This window comes from Melopsittacus undulatus, chromosome 13 (assembly GCF_012275295.1).
Source record: "Melopsittacus undulatus isolate bMelUnd1 chromosome 13, bMelUnd1.mat.Z, whole genome shotgun sequence".
Classification (NCBI taxonomy): Eukaryota; Metazoa; Chordata; class Aves; order Psittaciformes; family Psittaculidae; genus Melopsittacus; species Melopsittacus undulatus.
The window spans coordinates 6,092,341-6,113,099 of NC_047539.1; the positions used below are offsets into that span (position 1 = coordinate 6,092,341).

At 42.1% G+C, this 20,759-nt stretch overlaps 1 protein-coding gene across 2 annotated transcripts; it reads right to left on the reverse strand.

The window, feature by feature from the left end:
- Positions 1-2,771: 2,771 nt before the first annotated feature.
- CRK (CRK proto-oncogene, adaptor protein) lies at positions 2,772-18,958 on the reverse strand. 2 transcript variants are annotated; one of them, XM_031053763.2, is made up of 3 exons: positions 18,631-18,958; positions 11,107-11,642; positions 2,772-6,119 (listed from the first exon to the last, which is right to left on the reverse strand). In XM_031053763.2, exons 1-3 carry the CDS (start codon positions 18,872-18,874, stop codon positions 5,982-5,984), a joined length of 918 nt encoding a protein of 305 aa, XP_030909623.2. In that variant the 5' UTR covers positions 18,875-18,958; the 3' UTR covers positions 2,772-5,981. The 2 variants fall into 2 exon arrangements, with proteins under 2 accessions (XP_030909623.2, XP_033924816.1); XM_034068925.1 differs by having other exon boundaries at positions 5,919-6,119; positions 11,277-11,642.
- Between the last annotated feature and the right edge of the window lie 1,801 nt (positions 18,959-20,759).

Here is a 20,759-nt window from a genome sequence, read left to right on the forward strand (position 1 = left end):
AGAGGAGGCGGAGGGGCGAGGTGCGGGGCTGCCGATGGCGGCCGGGGCCGGGCCGGGCTGATCGGAGGAGCCCTGAGGGCCTTTCCTCGGCTGAGGGTGGGCCGCAAGCCCTGAGGCTGAGCGGGCTCCTGGAGAACGGCGTTTCCCTCAGCGCTCCCGTTTCTCTCAGGGAACGCGTTTCTGTCTCCTCAAACGCTGTTTGAATACCTCCGTACAAATCACCGGGTATGCTCCGCACACAATGGTGAATCTAGCAATGAAAGGCAGAAGGGCTGATTTGGCAGCGCGCTGCGGTTTCTCCAGGCTGTTTACTCAGGCAAAGTATCACCTCCAATGCTGTGTCTGACGTGGGACATGGTAATTTCACAGTTTAAAGAGGCTGGGAGAACTGGAAGTTAAAATTGCATTTTTCACTAGTTCACAGAGTACTTACGAAGAAAAAAAAAAACAAACCCAGAGAATGCTCTGAAATAATTGAGATAACGCCTCAATTTCTGACATCAGAATGCTCTGAGGAAACTGAAAGGGAATTAAGGATAAATTTCATCTTCAAAGATTTGCTGAGGGCAGCTGGGGGTGAAGTCTTGTATCTGTCTTTTCCCAGTGCCTGCGGATGGGCAGGATAAAGACTCGGCCTTCCCGAGGTGTGGAAGCGCACAAAGATCTGTGCAGCCTTTGATACGCAGCAGAGGTTGAGCAGCGCGGGCGCCCCTTGGACACAGCATCGGGTACCCTCTTGTTTACTCTATTGTATTGTGCCCATTGCAGCAGGTTCCTAATGGGGACTGAGAGCACAAACCCAAAGCACCATTTAAAGCATATATTTTATAGGCTATTGTTTCCTCATTCATTTTAACACAAGTATTTCAGCTGGTGAACAAGAGCTTTAGGGTGTGTAAAATGAACAGAACCTCATGGGTTTCGTACAAATAAGTCAAAAACTACAATGGAGTTCTTTTTTGATCAGTGTTTGCCAACCCACAAAATCAGTGGTCTCTTTCCAGGGCGTATTGTGGCCCTCTTTTCCTAATCTCAAATCACAACTCCATCAAAGGAAAAACAAAGACATTAGTGTGTCTGGACTAAGGTCAAAAGCAGATGTCAAGAAAAAAGAGCTGCTATTTTCAATGTAGTCAAAATATGATCAAAAAATGCCGATTTTGTTAATATTGGGACTCATTATCCATGTTTACCTCAGAATTCTTTGTTTAATACATGGTACTACTAAAAAGCAGTTCAGGTAGGCACCCAAAAGATCCCAGCAGTATACAGTATTTGCATCAATATGCTATAAATCATTCTGAAATGGAAAATCAGCTCTGCACTTCATAATCTTGACCACAAAAAGTCTATTTTTTCAGCAACTGAGGCTTAGTTTTGTATGGGAGCTGTGCACAATAAATCAGATTTGCACCAATTTAGATGCACTTTTCCGTGATGCTCATGTTCAGTAGCTACTCAAGTTGTAGAAACCTCAATACATATAAACAAGGCCACTTTAAGCATGCTTGTTGGGCAAAAGTTGATACACTTGCTAAATGATAACCTATCATCTAAATACCCTAAATATATTTGAATGCACTTGTTACAGATGGCATGCAAATATTTGGAAGTTGGTCAGGGATTTGGCAATCACAAAGAATAAACAGCTTAATGCAGGGAAATGCAGCATCATTTGCTGATGCAATCTGTTTGTCCCTTGTACCCTCAACTTTTAGCACTGCTGCACTGAAAACAGTTGTTGGAAAGAGGAGGAAAGGAAAGGAGGGACGATAGGTTTCTGCATGAGCTGTGTATTGCAGCAGCAGACACACCAGGCCAAGGTTAAGCAGCAGAGGGGGAGTGTGGAAGGGTCTATGGAACCTCTTCCTACTGAATTATCTCAGGTAATCTCATTAAAAGGCCCTCTTAGGGGGGCAGAGCTGCAACCAAGTTGTATGAACACTAGAGCAAAGCTGGGGGCAGCACTTTTACCTATGAGAATTTAATAGGAACCCACTGATGTGGAGCTGGAGTTGTGCTTTGGTGTACATCCCAAATTAAACTGGCTTTATATACTGTATTGCCACCAAGGTTCTTATCCTTGTGGCTGAGACGCCACTGTCCCCTTGCAGGTTTTAAGGACTACAATGGCAAAAACAGGTCTAATGCAGGTTCATGTTACAAATATTCTCCCACATGGGATATAGACATTCTGCTCCTCATTTGTGGTGCTTCCTCCTTTGACAGTAGACTGCACATTGCAGCTTTTCATTGGAATAGTGCTATCCCACCCTCAGAGAGAAGTTGTCCTGACCCATCAGTACACTCCTGTATGAGATTCTCTCTGGTATCGGTTTGTATAACTTAATGTATGTTTTTACTGACAATTCTAGGAATGATTAAACAGCTTTTTCCAAAACTGTCACACAGCATCCAAAGAATCCCCAAACTCTTTCCCGATACACCTGTGGAGGTAGAAGGGACACTAACAGCTATGAAGTCCCATTTTAACATTCTTCACAAGCCTCTTTTGCAGTGACATACACTTTTCCCCTCACCCCCTTGACTCAAACAACTTGTTTGATCACAGAAAGTCACCTTGGTTTTACTGGTGATTTTACTTGACTATAAACCCTCATTTTTTCTAGTTTATGAGTTACTTTAGTTACCTTGGTTTGATTTACATCCATGTTGTTTTCATATGAGTATGGCCAATTCAAAACGCCATACCCACTGCTCTATTTTTAATGCAAGTATCTCAATGAGAGCTGACTGAGAATGACACCAAGTCAAAGTTTTGGCTATACTTTTATTTACTTCACGTACTATGAACATATACATTACATGCTACAAAAAAATAAAAAAAAGACTTTAACTGTCAAGAAAGTGGATAGTGTTATAATACAATGGCACATGTTCATATTTGTCTTCAAACTGGTTTGGTTAGAATCCTTCTCCAAAACCATTAACACAAAAAAATGAAGTGTTTTACTCTTAAGATGATTAGAAATATTTGCATTATTAACAAATACAATTCAAACAGATTAACAAGATTTAACCAGGGCAAATATTAGTAAAAAGGCTGGGGTTTACCAAAATGAAAGAGATTAAAAAAACCATAGCAGCCAGTTGTACTTTTTAGTGTGATATAATGTGTAAATGCACCAGGAGAACACAGTGTAATTGAGCATTCTGCTTTCACGGTGTATTTCTAGAAATGATTATTCTAGTTCTAACACCTGCCTATGCACAAGAGACCAAAACCACAGCCAAGGAGAGACAAAAGATTGTGACCAACATTCGTAGCAATGATTCTTTTTTGCACACATCCAGGAGGAGGGAGGGAACAAACAGAAGAGGATTAAACAAAGGCCACAAAAGGATTTCGTCTACATGTTCATGAACATAGGTTCTACCTATTTGCCTTTAAGAGCTTTGAGAAGCTGAAATGTCTATCTCGTCCAAAAGCAAACATACTCATTTCTATCATCTATGAAACAAAATCACATTTTGGCTTAGAACTGAATGGTGAAAAACAGTTGCATTAACGTATCTGCAGTTGCCTAAGAAGCTGCTTGACAAGAACTTCAGATTCTAGTGCAACAGCAGCTATTAAGACTCCTCTAGTTGCTTTTATTAGCTCTTTCCAAGTGTACAAATATTCACCATTTATACAGTCTTAACAAAACCACATCTACAAAGATTGCAGGGTATTTGCTACTTGATTCAATTTGCATCTTTCATATTAAAAAGGCAAGATTTGCATAATAAAACCAGGTGAAAAAATGTTCTTTTGGTATCTTAAAATAATTGTGATTGGAAAAGTTCAAACATCTGGGCTTTCATGAGCTGCAACTGGAAAAAATACTTCAGAACAAACCATGTTACTGTAAGAACACACAGTTCATTATGTTTCTTTTGCAATCTAAGCCTAAATGGGCAACTGGTAAACTTGGTATTAAGTTCGTTATTTAGAATGCAGCTATTGAAAAAACAAACAGTCCTAGTAAATATCCAGGTGAGAGGAAAAATACAAATTAGCCTTAACAAAACCAATGTGTTATGGGACCTAGCGTTAGTTTCTCAGTTCTCTTCCTCAAAGTAAATCTTGTTCTAAGCTAGAAGAGATCCCACAATCACTGGCAGATCACTCTAACCAGAAGAGCACCCCGAGCTAGACTAGTAGTACTGCACTCCTCTGCTACTGTTCTGTCACCACTGTCAGTTTTCTCATAATCTTCAGTAGTGCTTAATGAGATTGGTGATGGAAAAAGCACGATGAACACTGGTGTTAGGCTACAGATTAATGAGTGCCCATTACCTGAAAATTAGTCAGGCTTGCTGATGGATTAGTTTTGAAGTAAAACAACTAGTACTTAAATAGAACAGAAATATTATGATTTCCAGCATGTTACAGTTCTGAGGTAAAGTGTTACCAGGATTCTGTTGTCCGGGTTGGTGCCTTGCAGCAATAGCCTTTGCCAAGTGAACCAGCCCTTGCAGCATTTACAACCAATGAGCTGTTTGAGCACATGGCTTCTCTCAACCCAAAGAACATTTTCAGTTTGCTACTATTCAGAAAAACTGTTGTGTATGAATGACACTTTAGGCAAAGTTACAAAATCTGGTTGCTTCAGTTTGGTCACTAGAGTGCTGTGCTTGGAAAACAATCCAGGGTACAGGCAAGGGGGAGTTACTTCAGTGTTTCATTTCAGTTTACAAAACTTACTGAATCCATTCTGATTTATGTTAGAGAAAACCAGATAATTAGAAGAGCAGACTAAAAACCAAAACCAAGCAGTGCATAATACCATCTATTCAATGCACTGATTCTCATTGTGAGCTAGGAAGCCACAGTTACTCTATTCTGCCTTTTGAGAATCAATCCAGAAGCACACAAGTATTTTCCATTAGTTTATTAAAAATAAAATCCTTGTGAATTCACTATCAAATATTTTACAGATGGGAATTAAACCAGAAGAGTCCCCAGAGTAACTCTAAAATAAAAACTAATATTTGGTTTGTCAGTTCACCATGTTTGACACTGATCTGTACTGTAAGAGTATTGTACAAGAGGAGTTATTGAAGAACTCCAGAAAAATTAAACTGGCCCTATATAATTCAATCTTACTGGAAAGCAGTGTCAATGTTTTAGTATATTTAGTGACTCAAACACTGCTTTAAAGCTATGCATTAAAGTGCTACACACGTATGTTTCAGCACTGATATGGATGTTTTTACACTTCCGTAAGCCTTATATTTGTGGATAAAAAGAGATATTGGTGTGTTAATAGAAAAATTTAATTTAAAATCAGCTGCTACGTTTGAAGCATCAACAGTACTGAAGGAATCAATCTAGTGTCCATAAACTTCTAGAATTCCAAGGTTGATTTGATCTGTCATTTACCATTAAGATGGTGAGCATCAATAAATCATAAGGCTGTCCTCAATGGGCTCTACGTGGATCTGTACTGCGCACAGGTAACTGACCACGCAAAGTACTCCACAGCCTTTCCAGGACAGTGGGTTCAGGATGGAAAAAAACAACAATATGGAGAAAGCTCCAGGATAAATTTGTGACATTTCTATCTATATATTGAATTGTCTAAGGTTGATGTTCATTGCCTGAGAAAGAAGCAACATAAGCAATAGGACCGGAGAGAGCTATAAATGTTATCTTAACATCTACATTACTGCCTTCTCCAACTGCTGCTGCTGGCAAGGTCCAGTCTGCTGTGCACATGGACAGAAGCAGGCATTACAACCTATAATCATGTACTAGTTCTGCCACTTCACACGAGTTATCTACTGTCGTACCCTGAATTACATGACCCTTGATTAAGGAATGGTGGTGTTCAGTCCCAGGGGTTTGCAGGTTATCAGAATGCTTAGACAAGCGATACCGCTTTCAACATCTGTCGGAACATAGTCTTGATGGCATCTGCAATAAAAACGAGTTGAGATTGTTCCCATCTGGAAGCGCAACTGTTGAGCCACACTCAGCTGAAGTCCTCGTCGGGATTCTGTTGATCCAGCAAGCGGACATGTGTGAATGGAAAGTGGCCACGTCTGCCGTTACACTCTCCTTCCCACTGACCACTCACGTTAATCTTTGTGACCTTTACCAGCTCACCGACCTGCAGGGTAGGAAATAAGGATGTGTTACAATTATAAAAGCCAAGGGGACCAAATATACTTCTATAAAAAGTAGTTCTAGTCTTGACCACGTTATAGCCTACACCCGATGTTATTCACTCCTGAAGAAAGCAGAGAGAAAAGAAGTGTACCTATATTAGGTGAGCACTAGCTAAATTGAAGGACCTGTAATCCAATGCCAGCCTGCCAGAGCTCCATCACAATAAATGTATGGCACTGAATGGACAGAGGTTTGCACTCTGCTTGTGCTCTATCTACCACCTCATGAAGGGAGGGAAGGTCTGCAGGGGTAATCTAAAAGCTAAACAGCTCCTTGATTTGGAAATTCCACTAAATGCTTTTCAGTTTGTATTGGAAAGGATCTGGATAAGTGGAAGATGGATGTATAGACAGATAAAATATAATCCAGCCATAGATTATTACTATACTATGGGTAAAGACAATTAATGCCCTTTCCCTCTTATACCTGAATTGTATGGCTAGAAGAACAAAAAGAATGGTTACTACAGACTGATGGAACAATAAGCTGAAGTTTAAGTGTCCAGTTCTCATGTACCACACTAAATAGAAGCACAGCAATGTATCTCATATTCTCATCTCCAACCTAACATTCACATAACCAGTTCTAAAGGTATTGTCTCCCTCTGACAAAGGTGGAGAACTGTACAGCAGTCCCTTTCCCAAGCCTGTGCAGTCAGGTAGTTCAGGTCAGGGCTGCAAGTCTAGGTCTAATCAGTCCCTAAAACAGTTGAATCTTAAAGGGTACTTTAATTAAGGAGCAGTTTCACAACCTAAGACAGCAGTTTACATTGTAATGACTGTCACTGGAGAGGTGTTAAGTGCAACACTGAAAAGCTGTCTGCCCATTTCTACCCCTCTGTAGAATTCTATGAGTAATCCTAGTTACAAGTAACAGACAACAGTTTCCAGAACTCTTCCCAGGTCACAGATGGAGAATGCTTTTGGGACAGATACACTCTATTTTCTTTCACTAATACTGTAAATAAACTCTCCAGGCACAGCCACAAGCTAATATTACCACATTTCATCCAGAAATTCACTGAATATACAATTACTAGTTTACACAGATGCTCATCATTGCCTTTCAAATTCATCCAAAACAGAATCTCATTATTCTCACTTGCCAGACAGTGAATGAAGAACAAGGAAAGCAATTTAAGATGTTACAAATATATATTAATTTTAAGCATTTTAATCACTTGCAATCTTTTGCCAGAACAGCTTTTAACAGCTCATAAATTCAAACCACTCCATGGACATTTAACTAAGCTTCCCATACCTCTGATGGTTACTTCTCTGGTAATGAGAGGCACGCATGGGACTCCAGTTTTTCCTTTTGTAGCCATTAGTAGAGACATTTTAATGAATCATATTTTGAAGAAAATCCTCTTATTTATTTGCTACAGGCAAAAGGAAGCCTTTGTGATATAAGCCTACTGAATGCTTGGGTTTTGCTCTTGAGGAGTTTAATCAAGCAGGATGGATAATTTTGCTACTGCAAATAATCACTGGGGGATTATACCAACCTCAGTTGACCATACCAATACATCAGCTGTAATTTAACAAGGGGAAGATTAATTGTGACAATACTAGAAGGAAGAAAATTTCCTTTCCTAAGCACAACCATCACCAGAACACTATCCTAGATAACTGTGAACTGCTTCAGACCTGGATATAATCTATGTATCAGCCTTCAACAGAAAAGCATATAACCTACAAGCACTAGGAAGGAAAGTTTTAAAGCATTTAGACTAGAAGTGGATATTCTCTCTGAATTCTTCTCACTTTTAAGGCTGATTTAAGGTATCATTTGTCTATCATCCCACCAAGCACAGCACCTTGGGAATAATGCTCCCCCTGCTAAGAGGCCAGATTTGTCTCAGTCTTCATTAGATGTTTTAAAACTAAATATATCCCATATGCTTCAAAGCAAAACTAAACATTCATGTGAAGACTTCTTAATGCTGTGATTCTATTCCAAGTACGAAGGTCAAGATGGCAGAGTTCTGCTACTGTTACAAAGCAAAACACTGAATTGATCTCACTTCCTCTTATCTTTTAATTAATATAGATTGACAACTCCTTGAACAGGTCCAGATATAAGCAAAGTTATCTCCTGCTGAATCTTTTTTTCATAACACAGCACAGCCCTTATTAGAACATCTGATCCTCCTTCCTTAAAATCTCCTCCTTTAAAACCAAGTCAGTTTAAAAACAAGAGGACAGATATTCTGTTTGCAGTTTGGACCAAAAATGTTTGATATTAAGGATGTATTTTCCTAAGGGCAACAGTGTGATCCACCCCCACCCATGTAGAGTGCCAGACTTAAGGATAAGAGATTTCATTTGGAAAGAATCCCACTGTCTATAGTTATTAAAGAGGTCTGGGCAAAAATGGACTGATAAGAGTCACATAATGCTTTCTACTAAGCTATCTAAGAAGAGATCTCTAAACAGAGAAGGAACACAATGAAGTGAAAGGAAATGGGAAAAAAGGAGACAACAAGAAACAGTACTTTGATAAACAAGATGAAGAGAAACTTGCAGAGAGTGAAGTGCATATTGCTGTTTGTCCTGTACAGACATTGAAAGCAACTTGGTAACATTGTGACTTGAAATGATAAAAGCTGCAAGGAAGCTGGGGAAGCCTATGAGAAGCAGTGACAAATGGCTCATGCTTCATATAATGCAATATTATATACAGAATAAAGAACCACCACTGTTATTACTCTTCTTAAATCTAGAGCTATAGCAAGACAGGAATATGTCATTCTAACCAAGAGGTTCAACATATCAACTGTGAAGTATTTAAGTAAGTCGACAAGAACTACAAAGGCCCCCGGTCTAATATAAAGGTAGAGAAATAACAATAATAATAAATAATAATAGTAGTAATAATACTAGAGAAAGGAATGAACAACTGATGCACAGTTGCTCACCACCCGCTGACCAATGCCTAGCTCATCCTTGATGCCTGATCAGCCCCTTCCAGCCAACTCCCCCCACCTCCTATACTGAGTCTGACATTCCATGGTATGGAATATCCCTCTGGCTTGTTCAGGTCAGGTGTCCTGTCTCTGGCAGAGCATAAGAAACTGAGAAGTCCTTGATGAAGTTAAGCTCTGCTGAGCAACACCTAAACCATCGGTGTGTTATCAACAGTATTCTCAGACTAAAGCCAAAACACAGCACCGCACTGCTTACTAGGAAGAAAATTAACTCTACCCTAGCCAAACCCAGGACACTAAAGCACAGCATACTTGACAGATCATGCAGGTTGTAGTGGAGAGGACTTAACTAACATAAGGTCAGCTGTGGCAATCACGAGCTGTCCTTCAGTGTGTAAAGGATTTTGCTTTCACTCAAAGTTGCTCATAATGGCTTGGATTATCTGTTTTCTCACTCTGTCCCACTTCATGCCACCAAACTGGGAGCTGGGCAGTGTTGTGGGGATCCACTTTAAGTGAAATAAAATGTAAAGTTATGCTTAAGAGAACACTGCTAGTACACTGATAAATAAAAGCCAGAAAGAAACCCAAAAAGTTTTCACAAATAATGCAGCTCAAAGAAAATCTAACATCTGGTAATTGCAGGAATATTTCCAAGCTCCAGGAGGTGGCTGGCTGGAGAGAGTGAGAAAAAGGGAAAAAGAAGGTGGTTTAGACTATATAAAGCCTGAAGGTTAAAAATCTCCACATTCCCCAAAGCCTGGTGAGTTGGCATGAATTCCTAGACATGCTTCTCAACCCAATAATTTACACTCTGTATCCTGTCAATCTCAATTCACAAATATAATAGTACTTCAGAGTATATTTACACTGTGTCCCTAGACAAATTTTATCTACAATGAGGATATTCCCCACCTCCCAGGTTGCACATCATTGGGTCTGTAGAATGTGCTGCATGTGCCAGTTCTGTACTAAAGGCACAGACCTCCAGTTGCCACATCACTGAAGTGCCTTCTGTGCTCCACACAATTAAATGAAGTATTTGAGAGTGAAGAGGAGATGCTCTGACTCAGCACAGAAACTGTTTTTTCCCAAGTACTTAAAATGTTATACAAACAGGAAGTCAATTAGGTATCAGGAAATTCCAGAGCCTTTAGCTCAAAGAAAGCCAGATTAAAGGAATCAATTTACATATCATCCTAAGGAAAGAGGTCTGCCACTGAGAATAGCTTAGGTCTCAATTTCCTCAACTGCAATTTGGGGGGTAGCTATTTGATGTGCAGAGATAGAGCACTCTAGTCTCCTTTTAAGAAGAAAGCAATAAAAAGGGGCATGGTCAAGTAATTGATTGTATCAGGAAGTGAATCAACCTTAAGGAAACTGACTGTTTTATTACAAATCTTACTCCATCAATCACTGCTTTATTACAAATCATATTCCATCAATCACTGCTTTACAGGAGACCTCCCTAATGAACTGTGTGTTCCTGCTTCACCAATTAGAAACCAATGCATGATCATCATCCTCTCAGTCTGTGTAATGTTCAAGTGACTCTCAATGCTTCCAGTGATTGCTTTTAAACTGCTGACAGATTAGGGGGGAAATAAAGCTAAGAAAAACCCAGTATACCTTTTAAAGCTCAGGGTGAAGCAAGAGACAGTGAACACGGGTTCAGCCACACAACTTACGAACTGCTCCCTCTCCCTCCCCCCTGAAATAAAGACTTCAGAAGTGAAAACATGGATGGGGAAACACTTATGTTAGTGATGTTTGACAAAAGACAGTAACCTGAACATGCTACAACAATCAAACTCTAGTCTACAAGTGACTTCAGTCACTTATCCATTCAAAAAAAAGCTTTTATCCATAACTTATTAATCATGATGTAAAACCAGTATTACAATGCTTTTCCCTTTCTTATTCCTACAAAACTAGAACATGATTGAAAGGGAAATCTCTTGAACAGATCTCTTCTTTCTAAGTTTTGCCCATTATGTACCTCCAAAGCCAAGGCTGTCTTGTCGTAGGCATTAGGGACTCGCTTCTGGATAACCCGGGCATAAATAGGGCCATTCTGAAGGTTAGGGAGCGGAGCGTTGATGCAGGGCTGGGCATAGGGCCCTGGCTCCGGCCCACCCAGTGGTTGTGGGTGGGAACTATCCTGGTTACCTCCAATCGGAGCAGATAGTGAAGCAGAGGAAGGTCTATACTTCTCGACGTAAGGAACAGGTATCATTCCCCTCTTCCCTTCGCTGTCTTCTGCATTCCACCATTGCTCTTCAGGTTTATCCCGGATTTTCAGTATGTCTCCTTTCTTAAATGGAAGATCTTCTTCATCATTTCCATTAAAGTCAAAGAGAGCTCGCACATATTCAGCTTCCTCCTGCCTGAGGATAACACCACTATTCTGCCTGGATCGGGAAACTGGTTCTATCAAGGTTGTAGTGTCCAAATAGTGTATTTTGTAGAATTCCAGTAAAGATGGCAAAGAATCAAACTCTTGGTCACCTATCCGAAATCGGCTGGGATTCAACCCTGAAAGAAGAAGGTAATATGTCAAAGAGAGCATACAACAGTTAAAACCAAGTAAAACAGTTGGGAAGACAATTGTATTTACAGATACATCACTTGATAGTGAATTTGGTCATCTTTAGATCAACATTTACCCTACTCAGCTCTTCTGTGTATTTCTAATCAAAGACAGCACTATTATGATGGTGAGGATAGAGTTTTATTTGTAGAAATTTAGTTAAAGAAGGAAAAACAAAATTGTTTGGCACTGCCAAACTTCCCAAATGAGGATAAAAATACCCTGTTTCCTTGAATGTTATATGGACCCAACAGATGTAAACATCTGGTACATTTGAGTTGCTCAGGAGCCTGTACATTCAGCAACAGACAATTCCCTTTTTCCTGTTTTATACTATAAATCCAGGAAGCAAATAAAATTTTGGTGCAATTTCAAGTAAGCTGGGTTTTTTATAAGTTATTTCAAAAGGACACGTTGCAATAATGGTTATTTACCTGTTGTAATGGATCTTGGGTTAAAGGCATGGAAAACTGCTTTGCACAGCACTGAACAACTTATGCAACTGAGCAAATGAGCTTCTTTTTGATAAAAGGTACCATTAAAGAACATTATGTCTATTTGATGCAATGCAAAGCAACAATATATGTTTTCATAACAGGTATAATTTAGTCTTTTAATCTCAAGTCTTGGAGTTTCTTTGTCAGATGGAGCCTAAGCTATAAATCTCAACCACAAATACATTAAAATACAGACGATGTTCACATTCAAGTCATTAGAAGTATCAAAGTGCAGATATCCATTAGTTTTCAATCTGTGTGCTGCACTTTATTCCCTGCTTTATGTTCTTCAGCCTCAGCTGGGGAAAACCACACACATGATGTTCTATTTCCACAAGCCCCGTACACTGTAATCAGTTATGGGAAGGATTGTGGAAGGCTGGGGGAGGGTAGCGGAGAGGAAAAAGACTGATGCTTTAGTGAGTAACTCTTAGGAAGAAAGAGATGCTTACTTTGCAAGTCTGGCTCTCTGCAGGGAATATCTAACAGTTCTGAGCCTGAGCTCTCGAGTACAAAGCTAGCAGAATTCTTCAAGCTGTAACTGATCCAAACCCCTTCAAAGCAGCACTGTCAGCATGGAAAGCCAACAGCGCAAGAGACTAAAAAAGGGGTTCTGATAGAGAAAGGGACAAATTCAATACAATCAACATAGACATACACCCGATAAATATCTTTTGAAGTATCCTGAAGGAACATGCGCATTAGTGAAGCTGGTTCCAGGGAATTCAAAGCAGCAGAACTAAGTCATTGGAAAATGCCCATTTGCATGCATTAACTGCCCTGAAAGGCTTGCAAAAGAAATGAGCACAAATGCAATGATCCAAAACCCAGAAGCAATACCCTCAAAAACCACAAAAACCAAAACACAAACTGATATCACAAGTGATAAGAAAGTTAATGGAAGTATCAGTAAGAAATATGAACCCAGTGTACAAAGAGAAGGAAGATTCTACCTTATTCTCCCAAAGTGTCATGCTGAAAAGATGCAAACCCCCCTCAGGTTTTGTTGATAGGATGTAACTTACAGCTCCAGACTTAGCAAGAACTCTGGAATTTCACCTCAGAGGCAGTTCTTAGCTCTGTGGTCTCACAGGAGATGACTTCTGGCTGGAAAGGCAGCATCCCTGCACGGCTTCACAACCGCTTATGTGCACTACATAAGCATATAATGTGATCTGGGAATGCTGTGCTTCCGCCAGCATCGGAAGCAGGAAACTGTGCTTTGTAACAAGTGGTATAGACATCAAGTTTCAGACAAACCTGGTGATAAACATTAGCATACATCTGTTGCTATTTTAGAAGAGAAACTTTAAGGCTCAAGGCTTGTGGAGACACTTATGTCAAAAGAAGTCGTCAAGGGAACTTTAGGATGACCACAAGTCCTGAAGGAGTCTTTTTCTAAGGGGAAGACTGAATCTCAGGTAATTTTGTGGACACAGAACTTGCACATGACAGAAATCTATAGCCTGAAACTCTAATTCACCTCTGTAAAACCTGCTATAAACTGACTCAGAAGGCTGAAGATCTTCAGTCACCAGCAAAGTACACACTGAAGTCTCACAGGAAATGAGCAATTCAGTAACATTCATCAGCCTTGTCAGCACCAAAGTCATCAACTATGATGAACAAGGGGGTTTTGGGATGTCTTTCTCCCCTCCCTCCTTTTTCTCTTTAGCAGGTTCACCCTCTTGAATTAATGCATAACAGCCTGAAATAGCTGCCAAATGTACCTGAATAAATGCTGAAGTCAGACTCCAAGAGGAAAATCCACTGGAAGTTTATGTGTGGGGAAGGAGTGACTGAGATCAGTGTACTGTATCCCGGAAAAACACATTCTAAAAGACATTTCACACAACTGGATAGGAGTGAGATAATGGAGATCCTCCAAACAAACCTCTTCACAACAAAAAAATCTACAAGATTAATCTAAATCAGGGAATATAAAGGCAGTGACCTGCCTGGAGAATTTAAATAGAAGGCTTCTAAATTCAGCTAAAATAGGCATAAAAGGGACAAAAATGGTTGAAAGTCACAGTTAGGAAAAGAAAACATAGATTGGAAATAAAATACGACTACACCTTACCAAGTAAGTGGTAAGCTTCCCATCTGTTTAAGTCTTTTGCATATACTCTTGTTTGGCTACAAGGAAATGAGCTGAATGATGCTCACTGATATAGTAAGGAAATAATTCTATTCACTATGAGCTTCCAAGTTTGTCATTAATGAAATGCAAAGATTAACAGATTTCAGGCTCAGAGGAATTCTTCAGCTTCTTGTTTGAGCTGCAACACTTCTCATACCTGTAGACCAATGGAAAAATTAAGGCAAGATGTACACAAGAAAAGGTTACAGCAGCAAAGGAAATGGGTTTTGGAGAGCCAGAGCTGTGTTCCTTCATGATTCTGGGATTTTTGAAGGCACAAGTTTGAGCAGCACACCGCATCTTCTGAGGGCTCTCAGGAAGAGCAGAAGGCGTGTAAAGGTAAGCCTAGCTACTGGAGGAACTTTAATCACTTCCTATTAAAGCTGGACAACAAGTAGAGTAGGAGGAATAACTCCTTTCTCCCAGCTCTGCATATCCAAAGGAAGAACAGCTATTCACAGCTTGCACCTCAGCTTCTTTCTACCACTCAGCTTGTAAGATGACTCCTTTAAATGAGAAGCATAAAGGGCCCAGTATCACCTTTCTTACTTATTCCATCCTAGTTCCACCAGCACTATGACTTAACCTGATTCCAGCATGTCAGAAGAGACACTGAAACCTCTGCTCTCAGGAAGGTGAGGAGAGAGTTAAAATCCAAAGTATCCCAGAATGAAAGTTTCAAATCTGGACCCTGTCAGTTCTCTGTTTATGATGCACATTCCTTCCTGACAAAACACTATCACACTGTCTTGGCTTCATGTCAGTCTGGAAAAGATTGCTTATGTATGTTTTAAATAGTGGACAGATACTGGGGAAGCAGAGGTATAAACCACCATTCTCATTCTGAGAGCATGGGCAACTCTGGTTGTGTTAGTACCATGGAGCAGTTTACTCTTTATTCCTAAACTTTGGCAAGCTTTCCTCTTCAGGGCAGGGAAGACCTCCCAGAAACAGACTCTCATTTCTGTATCTAGATCTAGTCTATGAGGGTGCACCCTTTTCCCCAACTTATAAAGTATGTTTGTGCAAGAAAAGCCATTCTTATCTTGCAGGGTATTGAGACAGGAGGCTCTCATTTCAAAGCAAGACATCCCAGTGATGTAAGCCAGTTTCCTCCTGGAGCATTTGGGAACCCTGCTTGAAGGCATCACATTCCAGCCTGTGTGCTTCCCCACCCCCATAGGGACACCTTTTTCCCTGTTCTCAAGCACCTCCCTACTCAAGCCTGAGTAAAACAAACAAGCATCCATGAACATCCTATAAAACCAGTAAAACCCCATTCTCTCTCCCTGAGAAGAGCTCTAAGCACAGCAGGAGAATATTCTTACAGGAATTATATTGTCATTTCTGCAGATAATCAGAGGATTACAGTAGATGCCTATGTACACTTTAAAAGCTTCCAACAGTCCACATTTTAAGAACTTAATGTAAAAAATAAACTTAAACCTCCCACAAGTAACAGCAAATAGCAAAAAACAACCCTCAAAAACCCCCAAGTATCAGATTATTCTGCTCACACATATCTAAAGACACTGCCTACAGAGCCGAGTATGGATATCATTATGTAAATACTATATGATGCCAGGAAGTACAGTCTCAATGGAAGTGATTTAGAAATGTTAGTCAAACAGCATGTTCTTACCATGCAAACTTACTGAAAACACCACCTTCTACATTATATCTGTCATAATTTCCTGCTTTAGATGAACCTTACAACACAACAAGGTTTCTGGCTTTATTACATTGTACTTTCAACAGAAAGCATATCTTTCTGTAGATATTTTAGGCATTTTGGTTTAGCACATACATACATTTTTATCCTGGACTCATATATCAAATTGCAAACATGTGATGCATTTCCATGTTTCCTCTATTGTCTGTGGCCATACTAATGCCTGCATGGAGTACTCTGTCCTGTTTGCTACTGTGATATTTCAGTACAAATGATAGCCAATTCTGATTCAGATGCTAATTTCCATTGGAAACAGTGTTTTGCTTTCCCATAATCCAGTGATTTATCCTGTTTTCTTTGACTGGCTTTAAAAGCATCTCAGGAAGACATCTACTTTGAGAAGTTCTGTTAAATTCTTTATTCCTCATGCTGAAAAATCACTTGTGAGAAGTTACAAACTGCAGCACATCAGGCAAAAGGTGAACTTCACAAAAAGTTACCAAGTTTATTTTATACTCTGGAAATGGATGAAAGTATCACAGGGGTTTTTGGCTTCTTTTTTACATTAGGGAAGCCAAAGCTTCTCATCTCATTCATTCTGCACGGAGCAGTGTTAAAGCAGTCATGAACTGCACACACACATACTGAGACTAACAAAAACCAACCTAAAAACCTGATCTGGCATATTCAGCTTTCCCAGTGAGAGCCAACTGCTAAAAAACCTCTACCATTAACTAGACAATTAACACAGTGAATAATTTCCTGGAAGAAAATCTTAATTACACTAATATACAGACACCCCAGAACCTTCTTTGGTTTGAGTGCGAAAAGAGAGCAATGCATGGACACCCGATTTATTTGGAGCTACTAAAATCCCAGCCCTGGAGTATCTGTGGTGCAGGAGTGATGCATCACCCACCCTCACTACATCCAGAAGAAATCAAAAGAGACCAACTAAAGCATAACTATACTGTTTAACATCTTTTAAGCCTATTGTGCCAACAGCTTACATGGCTCCAAGAGCAGCCACTCTTCTAAAATAGATAAACATTTAAACCAGAAGAGAATTAGCTAGGGAGTATTTAGTGATTTTTAAAACCACCACCAAAACTCCAGAATGTTTTAACACCCTTAACATAAACCAGCCCATGGAATGCCACAAGCATTACTGAGCTTAAGAGTGTAACACAATTAAAAGTGAGGAAGGGTATGGTACTGAAGTGACACCCCAGGAACATGGAAAACACCGGTTTTCCAGAGATGGAAAACAACTGCCCAGAAGTGACAGACACACATCCTCCAGTGTTGTTCATCACTACTGCCTTTAAAATCCTCTTGGGCTGGATTCCAGAACAAGCCATCCTGGTAACTTATTCTGCTCTGTCTAACACCAGTCATGCATGGCAACAATTCAATACATAAACCTCTGTCCTCTCAGACATAAAACCATGAACACTCCACCACATCTTGTGGCAAACCATTTTACTACCCACAGCAGTAATGACTTCCACTTCTAGGTGGATTCAGCCACCTTTAATTTCTATCTTGTGGAGCTTTTTACGCCTTGGGTGCGTTGTCACAAGTTCCTGGGATAAACACGGTGATTTTGGGCTTTCCCAAATTTGCCAATAGGAAACGTTCCCCTCAGCAGGGGAAATGACTGTGTAACCATGCAAACCTATTGGCAACAGTTTTGTTTGTCTTAGATTATCTCCCCCTTAACTACAGCTTGTGCAGAGGCTGAAGAATCCTTCCCACAACAAGTACTGCTGCATCTTCTCAATATAGGTCTCTTATTCCAACCAGAGCTACACCGGAAAGAACAATTCACACACTGCCAAAGCAGCTCAGCAGATCCCTTGTTACACAGGTTTACTACGCACCCAAATCATGTGCTGGTTCCTCTCCGAGATGCTAGCAACACACCCACACCATTCTGCAAGCATTCATACCCCAACTTGAGCAGTTCTGCTATAACTTCATCCATGCCTTTGTGTTACACATTCTTACACAGCCGAGGATGCTGCGGGGGACTCGTGTTCATTCACTTGCACTTGTACATGTGGGAATGCTGCTTCTCTCATGGTAGTTTTCCCTCTGGCACAATCAGTATCTTCTGCTCTATACGCACTACACTTAAACACATCGTTGTCAGATGTTAGGTTAAGGAATAACATCAAACATTCCCTTTTAAGACACAGGGGGGGAACCCCCTTTAACTTCACATCGGACTCATATTCCTTAAGAGTTCCCACTACTTAAACCAACCACATAATACTTTGACTAATAACGTGAAGTTTAGCCTCACTCTCTGCTAACACAACGCTTATCTAGTCAAAATCCAGACATTTAGGTGACACCTCCACCGAGCCGAAGTGACAACAAGATCTACGGGCCGTAAGTAACCGGTTTATGAAAGAACAGGTGATGTCTACACCTGTACAACCCGTGCAGGCTCAGCTCCAGCGAACACCTCCCCAGGAGGTGTTGTGTGTCCGGCAGGCAGGTGCAGGCAGACGGCTCCGCTCCGTCAGGAGCCCCAGCACCACAACTCCGCTTCACTGCACCCCAAAGCGCTCCGCAACCTGCACCGCCAGCCCTTGGTGGTGGGGGTCACTCACCCGGGGCCCCGGGGCCCTCTCCGCCGGCCCGCCGGCCTCCCGCCGGCCCCAGGCTGTTGACGATGTAGTGCGAGACCCGGGAGCTCTCGGACACCGAGAGCACGAAGTCGCCGGGGATGGTGCCGGAGTCGCGCACCAGGAAGGTCCCGTGGCGCTGCCCCTGCAGCAGTGACACGGCCTCAGCCCTGCTCAGCCGCCCCCAGTACCAGCTCGCCCGGTCCTCGGAGTCGAACTGCCCGGCCATGGGGCAACCCCCGCGGGCCGCTGCCCCGCTCCGAGCCCAGCCCCGCCACCCAAAATGGCGGCCCCTGCCCTGACCTCACCTACCGGATGTGAGCGCACAGCGGAGACGCGGCGTCATCACCCCGCGCGGTGTGGGGTGTGGCGCATGCGCAGTGAGCAGCTGGGCGCTGAGGGAAGGAGGAGCCGTGAGGTACAGGGTTCCGAAACCGGGTTCGGGGCTGGTTTATCCCCACAGGGCTCTCCTATCGGGATGGCGAGAGGAGCGGCCGGGGAGCCGGCCCGTGTCTACGGAGGAGGGTCGGGATTCGTCTTTGTGTGTGGTGTGTCCCGTTAGGAGGGCAAAGTAGCACCCTGAGAGTCCCTATTCCCTGGTGGCTTCCCAGTTCCTGTGGTGGTTTATGTGAAGCCAGGATAAATCACAGCAGCAAGAAAAGACCTTCATTCTGTGCAATTGTTCATAGAGTTCAAGCAAATAAATCGTGAGGCTTCTTACCATGGTGAAATTTAGTGTTCTGACTAAAAACTAAATCAGAGAAACTTAATTTTCTGGCTAAAAACATGGTTTTCTGACCAAAAAGTGTCCTTTCGACCACGGGTTGCTTTTCCCCCCACCTCGCTTTCCGTTCCCCACCGTTGTACCTCATCTCGCACTGTTTTCAGCTGGAACTGCTGAAGTTGATGGAGGTTTTCATCAGGTGCGGTTTTCTCTGCTGCGAGCGGTTGGGACTCGTTGCAAGAGTTCCCTCTGGTGGCCAGGGGTGAGGAGATGAACAACGCTCCTGCTGTAAGAGGCTGCTTCTGATACTTTTATGCTGTTCATAGAATCCCAGCCTGGTTTGTGTTGAAGGGACCTTAAAGCTCCTCCAGCTCCAACCCCCTGCCATGGGCAGGGACCCCTTCCACTGGAGCAGCTGCTCCAAGCCCCTGTGTCCAACCTGGCCTTGAACACTGCCAGGGATGGGGCAGCCACAGCTTCTCTGGGCACCCTGTGCCAGCGCCTCAGCACCCTCACAGGGAAGAGTTTCTGCCTAAGAGCTCAGCTCAGTCTCCCCTCGGGCAGGTTCAAGCCATTCCCCTTGGCCTGTCCCTCCAGACCCTTGTCCCAAGCCCCTCTCCAGGTTTCCTGCAGCCCCTTTAGGCACTGGAGCTGCTCTCAGGTCTCCCCTTCAGGAGCCTTCTCTTGTCCAGGCTGCCCCAGCCCAGCTCTCTCAGCCTGGCTCCAGAGCAGAGCTGCTCCATGGCCTCCTCTGGCCTCGCTGCAGCAGCTCCGCATCCCGCTTGTTCTCTCCAGGGCTGGATGTAGGACCTGTTGGTTGTGCTGCTGGTGAGCCAGCCCTGCACACGACAATCCCAGCCTAACTCATAGCGTGAGGCTGTGTAGACCTGGTGTAAATGGCATAGCTCAACACAGTACCCAACTTAGAACATTAAAACTAAAGGAGGAAAAAGTGCATCTTTGTTTCTTTTCCCCATGACCTGAAGAAACGAGATTTTAGACACAGAAACGTGGGATTTGGGGTGGAAATGGTGCAGAACTTGGGAATGGAGCACCCCGGGTGGGATTTCTCCAGTAAAATAATGGGAATTGTAATGAAACCACTGGGTATGATGGAAAAGGTGGTAATTGCTGCTGACAATGAGGTGTGAAGCCCCTGATGGGGAAGTAATGGTGCTTGCAGAAGCAAGATGTGATTTGGGTTTGTTGTGTGTGAGGGGATTGAGCTAATTCGTGTAATTAGGGAATGAGAAACTTTTATTCTGGAGACAAGTAAAGTCCATACGGTTTATTTAGGCCAAGGGGAGACGGGGTTTACATTCTTGAAGCAGCCCAATGCCTTGGATTGGGAATACACTTAACAAAGAGAGCAATGGAGACCCGGAACAAG